Source organism: Dreissena polymorpha, chromosome 2 (genome assembly GCF_020536995.1).
Source record: "Dreissena polymorpha isolate Duluth1 chromosome 2, UMN_Dpol_1.0, whole genome shotgun sequence".
Taxonomy (NCBI): Eukaryota; Metazoa; Mollusca; class Bivalvia; order Myida; family Dreissenidae; genus Dreissena; species Dreissena polymorpha.
Window position 1 is genome coordinate 46,349,899 of NC_068356.1, and position 13,236 is coordinate 46,363,134.

General features: G+C 35.0%; 1 protein-coding gene across 1 annotated transcript in view; it reads right to left on the bottom strand.

Moving 5' to 3' along the window:
• LOC127869706 (melanopsin-like) overlaps nucleotides 1-12,985 on the bottom strand; it is a 28,762-nt gene extending 15,777 nt beyond the window's left edge. The window contains exon 1 of the mRNA XM_052412362.1: nucleotides 12,554-12,985. Within this exon, the coding sequence (XP_052268322.1) occupies nucleotides 12,554-12,985 (432 nt within the window). The remainder of the gene's footprint in view (nucleotides 1-12,553) is intronic.
• Nucleotides 12,986-13,236: the final 251 nt, after the last annotated feature.

Consider the following 13,236-nt stretch of genomic DNA (forward strand, 5'->3'; position numbering starts at 1 on the left):
TTGAATATTTTTTTCGTAGTGCCTAAACTGATGAAATTAGAATCATTCGTCTCACGGATCTAATCACCCGTGATCAATTTTAAAAGCCCACTTATTAAATTAATCAATCGATTATACGACGACAATGGATTGACTATTTAATTATCGTTTCAGATTCTTGCTAATGTGTATATATGCAGAGAACAAATAAGATTATTAAATTCGCCGAAAACACAAAATAAATAATGTGTTTTATTATACGCAAATGCTATTATGCTAAGGGAACGCCGAAACCCCAAACCAATATTTTTGCAATGCTATGACATAACCCATTCTACCTAGTCTACTGTGTCACGTAAACTCGCCCACTAGTTTAAACCACTGCCCTCGCCCAGAATCGAACTTTTTTCGAGCATATCCGAGTAAGTCCCTTGTTGACACAATGCTACATTTGCCAACCTCCCTCCCAATTAATTCCAAATTGTGTCAAGTTCTACGAGTTCTCTTAGAAATCTGCATCGTCATGGCTGGGCTTTAAAGCGTGCAGAACACCGAATGTCGGGTAAAAGGGCTGCCGAGTTAGGCCCGCGACGACAAGATCCTGCTTAATTGACTGTGATTATCTCAACCTTAACATTTAAAGGCCAAACTTACAGGATAATAAATTGTGAAGTTTTTAGGCGTTTGTCGTTAAATAAGTAGGCACATAAGCAAGCTATTATTTTAATCGCAAAATATTTATAACACATTGATACCCTTATAATTATAATCATAATAATCATCATTTATTATTATTATATTTTTTTATTACTGTCATTATTATTATTCATTATTATTATTGTTATGATTTGCGAATATTTTCGTATTTGGAGTAAGATTACTAGATCTATGTAAATCCACGTGTCTACGTACTGTTACGAGAGTAATTTTGTCGCATACATACCCCTGGATCATCTGTATTTTTTTTCGCATAGATGGTCGAACGCTGGGGTATAATACACTTTAAATTGACTAGTGTATATAGAGGTTTTACTTTTAGAACTTATAGATTGCCCTCTAAATGAACCGATTTTAATATTCACTAAGGAACCATATCCCAATAGACCAACTACAGTTTTCGATTTTCGTATAGGTGGTCAACAAATGGGAAAGTACTAATATTAACACTAAAACAATACTTAACTTCAAGTAAGTGTACACATTTTGAGGTATTATTTGCATTACAAACAGCTCTTCTCTTAAGTTATCAGCATTCCTATCCCATATTTATAAATTTCATTTGACTACGAATGAAAATAACATGCAAATATAAAGTTGGATTTATGCGGTTATATATGCCCATCATATGACTTCATATTAATGTATTTTTCTTTGTTAAAAAGGTTTGAATGCATAAAATACGAGTAATATCTTCCATATGAAGTTTGAAACAAAAATTATATTCACTAGTGCAACTTGTTGCAGAATAATATAATGAGAGCTGCAATTATTAAACTACGTTTGAAATTATAACATTCTCAAGAAAACACGATAACATGTTTACTCCTTATATTGTAAATTTATCTTTCTTCGAAATGATTATATTTCTGTTTGTATTTACTTCATGTTGTTATTGTATACGATTGTAAATGACGATGAGCTTGACATGCTTAAGTCTGAATAAACGACTCTGTTCTGTTCTGTGTTAATGGTAGAGTTGGCAATAGATTTAAACAAACATTTTATTCAAATAAAGATTCTTCTGTCATTGACTAGTTATTGGCTAACGAATACAGCTTTTCAAGCATATTCGATTTTAATATTCACGATTTAAACGTATTAAGCGATCACGCCCCGTAACAGTTTTCATTGTTATGTAATAACGCATAATCTGAGTATCAGTCTTACACCGATGTTAAATATAAGTGAAACGATGCGTTACGTGGGCAATATATGTATCCCGGAAAAAGCAACTTTTTGAAAAACCCACTAATCTGCTGGTACAAATAAACATGACCCATTTGTAATCCTTTCAAAATCACACACCGTATCAACCGTTATTATTTAAAGGAAGCTATCATTGGTTGATATAATTATATATTATTATTTAAAGGTATTATTTGTATGCTAACTGTTTTAATACAATTAAACAGCATATTGATTATTCAAGTAGAACGCCAATTAATGAAGTGTTGAATAGATTTACTGAAACTATTCGCAGTGTTGCTGACCCGTTATTTTCTAAATCATGTGTTCATAAAACAGATCCTAGTTTTCATGTAAATAGTTATATGAAGAATGCAGATTGGTTTGATCACGAGTGCAATGAAGCACAAAAGTTGTACCATGACGCTTTACGTATTTTTAACTCTAGTAAAACATATATAAACCGAGAACATTTATGAGCACGTAAAAAGTATTATAAAGGCTTAATGCGCAAGAAAAATGCCTGTTGTTATAGGCAAAAAAAGATTGATATTGAAAATTTAAGAAAACACAAACCAATTCTGCATTCCCAGAACTTGACGTACCTACATCTGTTGAGGAAGTTCGCAATGCGATTAAACATTTAAAGCGAAATAAGTCATTGGGTAGTGATTGTATGGTGAATTAATATTTTCTTGAATGTAGTGATATTTTGTCTGCACATTTGTGCGATGTGTTAAACGGTTTATTTGTATCGGGCTTCTTTCCTGATAAATGGACAAAAGGAGTTATAATCCCGATTTTAAACAAGCGCATTGAAACTTTTTGCAATGAAAACACTGTTTTGTCGGATGCGCCGTTTGGATTTAGAAAAGGTAATTAAACTATTGATGCTATTTATATATATAGATGTCGATTGTACAAAATTATTTAAATGAAAATAAACGTCTTTATGTTATATACGTCGATTTGTTAAAATGTTTTGATAGTATATACCTCAATGCATTATGGTTGAAAATGTTTAAGTCTGGTATACAAGGTAAATTGCTTAGAATAGTGAAGGATATGCATGCGAATGTTAAGTCACGTGTTAAATCATGTTCATCTTATTCAGATTATTTTAATTGGACTGAGGCAAGGGGAGGTAATATCGCCGATTTTGTTTTCTTTATTTGTTGAAGATCTTGAACTTTACCTACAAGAAAACATTAACTCTGGTTTGAGTAAAGACGATATTGTTTTGATTTTATTAGCTCGGCTGTTTTCGGAGATACCCGAGGTATTGTCATAGCCCGCTCGTCGTCCGCCGTCCGCCGGCGTCGTGCTAAAACGTTGACATTTTGCTCTAAAATCAAAGTGCTTCCACCTACAATTTTGTAACTTCATATGTTGATGCATCTTGATGAGTTCTACACGCCACACCTATTTTGGGGTCACTAGATCTAAGGTCAAGGTCACAGTGACCCCTAAAACAATAATTCTGACAAGCTTTCATTTATTCAAAAATGCACCCGCAGCCGAGCGTTGGCACCCGTTATGCGGTGCTCTTGTTATTAGTTGCCGATGGCATGGCCATTTTAGGCATGTATCCTGCTGAAGTCGAATCACATTTAGATAAATTATTTGTTACATCAATGCTTGGGGGCTAAATGTTAACGCTTCGAAAACTAAAATAATGGTTTTTCGGAAAAGAGGAGGATTAAAAGAAAATGAAAAATGGTCATACAATGGCAATGATATTGAAGTTGTTGATAACTTTAACTATTTAGGCACGGTGTTGAATTATACTGGAAGTTTTAAATTAAACCAAGAACATTTGGTTGGTAAAGTCCTTAAAACATTGAATACATTATTGATAAAATGTCATGACTTTGATTTAAACCCAAAAATATTCTGTCAGTTGTTTGACTCCTTTGTGGGTTCTATATGAAATTATGCTTCAGAAGTGTAGGGTTTCACAAAGTCAGATGATATTAAACGCATACATTTAAAATCTTGCAAACGATTGCTTCAAGTTAAAATAAATACATGTAATGTTGCTGTTTATGGAGAATTAGGTGGATACCCTTTGTTTGTAAACAGGTATGTTTAAATTATCAAGGTTTGGCTTAAAATTCTTAACAATGAAAATATTAGTATGCAAATTGTTTACAACCAAGCTTTAAACGATTGTAATATAGGTTAAAAAAATTGCGTCACAGACTGTGTTCGCCAAAACCGTCGGTCCGCCGGTCCTGACGGGTAAATATTTTTCAGGACCGACAAGTGATTTAAGATAATCGGTCCGACTGACCGACACAATCGGATGGTTTCAAAATGATCACTCAAAGTGTATAATGTGCTATTGGATTTATAGAAGGTAAATGCGTTTTGTTCAACTTCTGTCAAAGTCCTTTTTTTGTTACCTTCATTTTGATGTTTTGATGTTTAAAGTTGGATTAGAATTGACTATCACATGCGAGTTCAAAACCAACGGTCTTTGTTTTAAAAGCAACCGGGTGCGTCCGCCATTTTGTTTGTTCCATTTAGTTTCTCCACAACAAAAACCGTATGAAAACTTGTTTCAACAGGCATTTGTGAGCATTTCTGTTAAATAATTTCATTATTATATTGGGCTGGGAAGGATATATTTTAATTGACATACCAACAATTTCTGAAATCAAACGAAGTTTTTCCACCCAATGTACTATATTGCGGATAATTTAAAATTCGGACATGTGTTAATTTGTTGTTTATAGATTGTAGCATTATGTTTTGTGTTATTTCAGACAACAAGAATGGATGGTGGTAATTATCATGGGCCTTTCTATCAAGTTAAAGGTGTGGAAGACATTGATTTAATTGAACCTGGAAATCAACCACCTCAGCTAAGAGAAAATATTTTAACAATAGATGTTGTTTAGAACTTGGGAAATTGGCTAATAAACAGAAATTGAAGTCATCCAAAGTAGTGTGAATGGGTGTGTGCAATTAAAGGCTCTATAAAGGTGAAGATCCGTAATTATTTACCGATTTTTAAATATTTTTTTCATATTTTCTTTATAAAGGTTATCATAAAACAATAAATATATGCTATTGGACATTACAATAAAAGATAAGAAAAACAACTTGTTTTGAGCTCAAAATAAAGTGTCTTCCAAGTTAATTGTGTTTGCAAACAATCAGTTTATTTGCATCGCTGTTTACTCGGAAAAGAGCAAGTGAAAGTGACTCAGGTCACCAAAAATATAACGATGATTTTTAACGTTTTCCGGTATCACCCACAAAGTAGGTCTATCGCGATCGTGTGGGATAATAAAGGTACATAGAGAATAATAGGTTAGTGTTGATTATAGATCAGGTTTATCATGCGATGCTTAGAAAACAAAAAGAACGAGCCTTGGCGAGTGCTTTTTCGTTTTCGTGCCGAGCATGATAAACCTGATCTATAATCAAAACTGACCTATTATTCTATTTATCCCACTTTTTATTCAGTAAACTTTTTTTATTTAAACAAAATAAGTTTTCACGAGTGTTTGTCGTACTTTGATAATGACTGTAGTGTAACCAAGGTCAGTGTATTACTCCGCGTTCCAAAAATAACCGCTGATCAAATAATCATTTTTTTAAATCAGAATATCGTTCTGTAACAAAGCGTCGAGCGTTATTAATTACAATTTTAATCATATTGAATTGCAAATCTTTAAGTTTTATGATATCAATATGACATTAAGTTGTTATATACAAGGAACTACATTTGTTAACAACGTAGCCTAACACCACACACAATTCTCTTTCGATATCAAACTATCGAGTCGATCACGAGGTGCACATTATTTGCTTCTTTGTTATAATATGTGGTTATTTCGTGACGAAATAACAAAGATTACTTGGATTTAGGCTAATTATATACATTAACATTTTGAATGTTGAAAGTGGCACCAAAGAATTGTGAGGCAAAGTTGTTCGAACGCTGGTGAACCGTGAAGTGACTGGGTGGGGCGAACATCAAGATCAACTTGTTCGACGGTAGACAGTGGTTGTCTAGGCTACATTTCGGCCATAGTTTCGGTGCGTGAAGGTGTACAAGAGGAACTGTTGGATTGTTACATTTACTGGACTGAGCAAGAATGAACACTTTTGCAGCTGTTCAACAGATATGTTGGAATAATTGGTTAAGGACTGGACATTTTTGTGCCCTGTTATTGCCATGGTTTCAGTGGGTGGATATTTGTATTTCGAAATTTTTGTACCACGAATTTGCGTACTGAGTAGTTCGTTATTCTCTTGTGCTTGAGAAAGCCGGAGTCTTTTGCCATGGCCTTCAGCATCTGACCTAACTTGTTGACACCCAATTGTTGACGCAAGAATCACCGGGATGCAGTGTCATTTGTGCGTATTGCCAGGTAGAAAAGATGCTTTGAAGAAAAATCAGATGGATGCATATCCGAGTACAGCTTGTAAATTAACACAGGATTTCTTGGTCCAGACGATTGTTTTCTATGGTCAAAGGGGAGCAACTCGCACTGACTTCTTCTGCAACAACAACAGAACCTATTTGCATAGTGTTAAATTTACATAATACTTGAGGTTTTAATAAAAATAAATGACAAAAAAACACGTTTTTTTGCTACTTTCCTTTGTTTTAAGGTCATTAAGATTGACAAACATTTGAGATTGTTTTTATTATTGATGCACTTGGCAAACACAGGTGACGAGGTGCGTGGGAAAAAGTAGTCCCGGTTCGGCAGTTGATGACGTCATTTCGTGCCATTGATTATAGCCTTGCCGTTGATTATAGATGAAATTTAATAAACGGGGCTTTAATCAACCGATTTCGCTGTAAAAGTAGGATAAAAAGCGTTGTGTGTTCAGGTTCTTCATTTGACTTCAGATTAAAAATATGAACAATGACGTATATATATAACAACAAATATAACATGACGTCAAGGATGTACTAAACTAAAGCGCGGCGCGGTAAATAACGTTACGTTACATTCACAACATTCTGGGGGCCGCAAAAAGTTACAATTATTAACAATCAGATGAGAATATGTATCATAACTTATGAAATTCTGAATCATTCGTGAAAATCTTAAGATTGCAGTAACACTAATTTGACCACAAGTATACACGTTGGTTTGAAATGAATATCAAATGGTTATCACTCAGTTTCTGAATAATAATTTCTAAACTGTCTCTCGTATTTCAATTACATGTACACTCAGCTGTCTGTTTCAGTTTTTCAATCACAATTGCGCGTTAAACGTTTAATACTTAAATGGTTTCTATTCAATATCATTGACTGTCTAATGGTTAGAGTTTGCACGTTGTACGTTTGGGAATAAATCGCCACTCTGTTCCATTTCTGCTGAGTTCTTCTTGTACGACTTGGTAGTTGAATAGCTTCTTAAGGTGATTGGAAGCAGCAATATAAGTCGTAGCATTGTCTAATACCATCACCGTGGGCAACGACTTCCGGCTGACAAATCTCCGGAACGCTTGAAGGAACGAGTCGGTTGATAGTTCAGGTGGGTGTGGGGTAGGCGGAGGTTCGTCCGACATGTAAGAGCAGGACTGAAAGCCAGGGCTAATTGTCGCGTCGAACACATTACCAACTGGCTGACTTCCGGACGACGTCTGCCTTTGAGCACGTGGATGCTGTGGGCTGTTGTCGGTGAAGTTATCTGCACAACCGGGAGAAAATGGAGTAGGTTTTTTAAAATAACTTTGAGGGTGACCTGAATAAGGATATTGGCGATTAGAACCTACCGATGTTTGCCTTGATACGGAGACTCAGTCCTATTTCCGTTCGTATATTGCACATGCGTCATTGGCTGACTGTAACTACCACCATCGTTATAATCTCCTCTTTGGTTGTAGCTGTTGTCATTGCGTATATCAATTTGAGTTGGTGGATTCAACTGTAACTGAATACCAGATGTAGACTTAAATGGGTACTTATTCTGTTGTGACTTTTGCACGGGCCTGAAACCATCTGTGTTCTGTTTATTCGCACTACCTCTCACAGGCATGGTACTATTACCAGACATTGGCGGAGTTTGTTCCAACTGACGCATGTCATATGCACTACTTTCTTGGCCGTTATTATATCCACTAGAGACATAATTAAGTGCTTGGTACCCAGTTCCGATACGATAATCTGGAAGTGTAGAGTATTTATCATGTTGCTCCAAAGGGGACGAAAACTGACCGGACCCTATGGGCGTGGGCGACATTGAGACGCTTATTCCGGGACCTTTCTTGATTGTGAGTTGCAGGATGTTTGTGGCCCCGCAGACCACCTCCTGGGCCTCGTTGTGGCTGATGTTCGTGGCGTTCACGTTTCCTTATCTTCAGTACAACATTGCCGGGAGCCAGGCTGTTAGAGTTCGCCGCCACACTTCCTGGCGTCACAGTTCTGTCGGGAAAGAAAGAAGAAGCGTCTGGTTTTAAACCATTGCTGTTGCGCTGCTGATTACTTGAATTTCTCTGGCCATCTCGTGGTAGATCGGTCGTATGCGGGGCTGCTCTCTTCTCCTGTTGATCTCGGAAAGCTCGTAAGCGACACAGCTGGATATCCAGTTCCGCTAAATACGTGTCTGTTTGAAAGATTTCTTCCTCAAATCCCTCTCTCCGTCATCTCCGTCTGTGAGTGTGAAAGTATTTTCTCATTCAGTATCTCTAGAATCGTGACTTTCGCTTCGATAGCTTTGAGAATAGCGTGAAAATCGTTCAATGAATCGTTCTCCTTAGATTGTTCGATTTTCTCCAAATATTTCTCAATGATACGGCGGTGACCCTCTCTCTGTATCTGTATTTTCTGTAGAATCTTTTTTTGTAACGGCACCAATATCGCGATCTTGTGGATAATAAAGGTACAAAGCGTTTTGTGTTCATGTTCTTCCTATCAATTCAGATTCAAAATATAAACAATGACAATTACTGAAGAAGGCCTTTGGCCGAAATATTTAATAAAAGAGTAAATGTATGAAGTTTTAAACAATGACATATGTATATATAACAAGAAATATAACGTGACGTCAAGGACGTACTACACTAAAGCGCGGCGCGGCAAATAACGGTACGTTACATTCACAACAAGGTCTCTTCTAAATGGTTAAACCTTTGTAGTGATCTAATCAGTTACTTTCTGCTTGTTAAAAGTTGTTTAAAATAGAATAAAAATTGAATTTTCTTTCGGCTATTTTTTAGCATATGTCACCGCTCTGAGGGTACACATCACGTTAGTTGCAAAAATGTAAACATTTCTTCCAATTATGAAACGGGTTTATCTTCCATAATTCTTGACAACGTTGTATCTAAGCTGTTTTATTAGCAGTTTTATGCATGAGTTACTGAAATCCGGTAAAAATCAGACCAGTTGATATGCATAATAATTTGATTTGTCACCTTTGTAGAGCCTTTAAGTCAAACTTTATTGGATGTCACCCTAACTTTTCAAGAACACGGATTTGTAGAGCTGTGGAGGCTAAAAACAGTTTGACACGCCTTTGGTTTATATGTGGTTTATTATTAATATAATAATTGTTTCATTATATCGACTTTGGACATGTTTTTATTGTATTTTAATTTGATCAAAACCAATTAACACCTAAAAGGTACTCTCTTTTGTTGTGTTTTGCTGTTATAGTTTAGTCGAACAGTGGGACTGACAGAAACTGATTCGGACTGACAAATATTTCAAGTCTGTCAGTCCAAATGACTGACAGAATTTTCAAGTTTTGGCGAACCCTGGACCGTCACCGTCACTCACAGATGTTAAGAAGATGTTAAATAATAATGGATTTAGTTATGTCTTTGAAAATCCAAATGTTATGCAAGTAAACAGTTTTGTCAGAGAGTTCAAATGCAGACTTGTTGACAATTTAAAAAAAGAATGGTTTGGTAAAATGAATAACAGTTCTGTATTTGATAATCCAAACTGGCAGATATGCTCAGAACAACATTCCACGAAATGAGCGTTATTGTTTGTGTTGTAATTCCGTTGATTTAAAAGACGAATACCATTTTATATGTATATGCCACTGTTAAATAGATTTAAGAACAAGATATATAAGTAGTAAATTTTATATTAACCCATCTGTGTATAAATTCGACGAGTTATTAGTTTCCAATGATAGATTAGTAATTTGAAAAGTATATAAATATATCAAAGAAGCTTTAGTCATAAGAAATACATTACTAAATAATATTGTTTGATAGATTTATCACCCCTAATTTGGAGAGTTCTGTTGTCGTTATATTTTGTGACAATACGAGGATTGCTTATATAGAGTATAAAATACAACAGTCATTGTATGAGCACGGATTGCCGAGTGGTCTAACGGTAGACTTTTACTCCAGGAGTCAGTTGCTCGATCCCAGTTGAGGGTTACCTTTGTTGTTTTTTTACTCAAACCTTTTAGATCCAAAGTTTTCATTTATAATTTAAAGCATTTAATGACAAACTTCAATATATGCGAAAATCTGTGAAAAGATCCCTTAAACCACTTTCTATAAAATAATCACTTACTATGCGGTCTGAAATTTTAAATGCACGTAATATATCAAATACGAAATAATGTTGTTGATCTATTTATGAATGAATACAAATTGAACAATTATTAGCATTGATGATTTGCAACAAATGTAATTTTATTTATCTTAAAATTGGTAACTGTGTTAAAATACGCTTAGAGCAAATAATAGTTGTATTTATATTAAAAGTTTTAACTACGTATGTATAAATATATTTTGCAAATTGAAATGTATATTCAGTACGAGCTCATATCCACTACCGAAATGGCATCGTCATTTATACTTACTTAACACCTTTTTCCTACATGTTGATGAGTTGTTGTTGTCTTTGTATTGTTTTTCTCGGAAATGCGGAAATAAAAATGTCTTAGTACGTTGACATATTCTTTGTAAATGTATGTGTTTAGACGATGCACTATATACAGTCTGTCCGTCCGTCCGTCCGTCTGTCTGTCTGTCAATTAACAGACTCAAGTCGGTCGTAAAATACTAAGCATGATGAGCTCAGGACTCTATGTCGATAGTAATAATTTGTTGGTGTTGTTTTACATGTACACACTTTTTCAGTTTTACATAAAATTAATATAATTTGATAGACAAATTCGATATAGCTTGAGTCTACTGTTTCTTATATCATTTGTTAACTCTTATGGACCCATGAATAAAATGATTGATAATTCTAAAACTAGCACGTGTTGACATTGTGCTTATACATCCGCATCACTAAATCTAAAATCCAAATATAAAATCGGAAAACACAGAAGTTGCAGGTAATCAGTAATTATTTTTTTAGAACCATTCTTTATATTGATTTTTTTGCTGAACTGAAGTTTCGTTTGATTTAGAATTAATTAAACTTGAAGTTTAATTTGAGAAAGAATGAGTTATGCTTGCACCTTTATGGAGACTTGTCGAATTAATGTTATTTAATGTTGATTTTATTGTTCACATTTTCTACAAGTTATCTGAAGTTAAATAAGTGTCGTATGGATAGAAATCGTATTAATGTTGCATTTCTCCCTGCGTAGTATGAATACACTGTTTATAATATTAATGATTCGCATTGTATGAAGTACACTATAGTGTCCGATAATCTTCTTTTTCTGATATTTTATTTAGAGCATACCATCTACACAATAATAAATATTGCAATTTAAATGCAACGCATCAAACACATTCCATGTAAAAGGTTAGTATCACATGTGTATGTTTGTTATATCTCTATCGAAAGTATCATGCTGGACGCTGCTTTTAACGTTAATAAGACCGTCACAGCAAACCTAATACAACTATTATCGTGATGCAAATGATCTCATTAGTTGGTTGATCTACTAAGGCTTTTTATCTAAATGATGGGTTAAGAAAATGTCGTAGATAGTCATAGAAGGACGCAATGATAAAATCTATTGGGATTATTTGATGCATGGTTTTGTGAACTTAATAGTACGGTGGTACTTTGTATTGGCATTGTTATTTCCGACTTTTTTTCCAATTATAATACATACACAAGTACACTGTAGAGATTATAGATCTAATGGTGTACCTCTTAATGTTATATTATATTGCTGTCTTATTGTTTTCATCAAAACTATTTACTTTTCATTTAAAGAATTCCGTCGAATGACTTTGTATACATGCACGCTGTTGAGCTAGTTTCAGATCAACCTTGATTTCAGTTAAGTAAAGGTTTATCCGACATGTATATTTTTATAATCTTAATTTATCAAGGGATAGAATAACTAATGAAAAGTTCGTCGTTTGTAAACGGGTAACCATTATAAGAGTTTCCGATTAAATGACCAAAACGAAATGGTGCGTAGTAAGGACATTTTGAAAGTGATTACCTCAGCTTTAAGTATTTTAATGGAACATTGAAGTACATTGAACATTTAAGTATATGCAGTCGCTTTCTTGCCTTAAATAAAGTGATCATTCCATTCTTAATAATGTCTCTGGTGTATTATCATTTTTATATATTAACATGAATTCAAATCAAAATAAATATGTGATGTTTTCAAACCAAACGAGATATTCAAACAACAAAAACTAAAATATGCTAAACACAGCAAACGTATCAGATAAATTCGAGCCATTGCGCCAATGGTGGTAGGGCAATGGTACATGCGTGTTACGTCAAAAATCCACTCACCGTCATAAACACGTGGTAGTAGCAGAAGATCATGATGCCCATGGGGATAAAGAAACAAAATATCGTGATCGCTATTATGTATGTCGTGTTACTCAGGCTGAGATCGTCATAGTGAAGTCCACAGAACACTCCAGCAGCCTCGAGACCGTAACTGCTCCAACCGAAGAACGGAAATATCGCCCACAAGAGAGCTAGGGCAAAACACCCCAGTACGGCTGCCCATGCTACCTGCTTGGTGATTTTAGGTGCAAGCAACGGCTTCGCAATAACGATATACCTGTCCACACTGACTGCAGTGAGCAGGTGAAGCTGCGATAGACCAAATGTGTATACTATAAATCCTTCGAATTTGCAGACGGCCTCCCCAGCGAACCACTCGCCGTTGAGAGCCGACGTTGATGCCAAAGGGTTACCGAAGCACACCATACACATATCACCAAGGGAGACACCCAAAATGAAAATATTTGTCGCTGACAGCAACTGTTTATTTCTAGTGAATGTTAGAATAACTAGTAAGTTTTCTGTAAAACCGAATAGCCCTACAAATAGCAAAAACACTCCTGTGATCTGATGTCCCCATTTTGGATAATTAAGTCGTTTGATATCTAGAAAGGAGAGCCCAGCATAAGGGTCCACGTCAGTAGAGTTAAAAGACATAGTACTTAATTATTGAACATCCATAA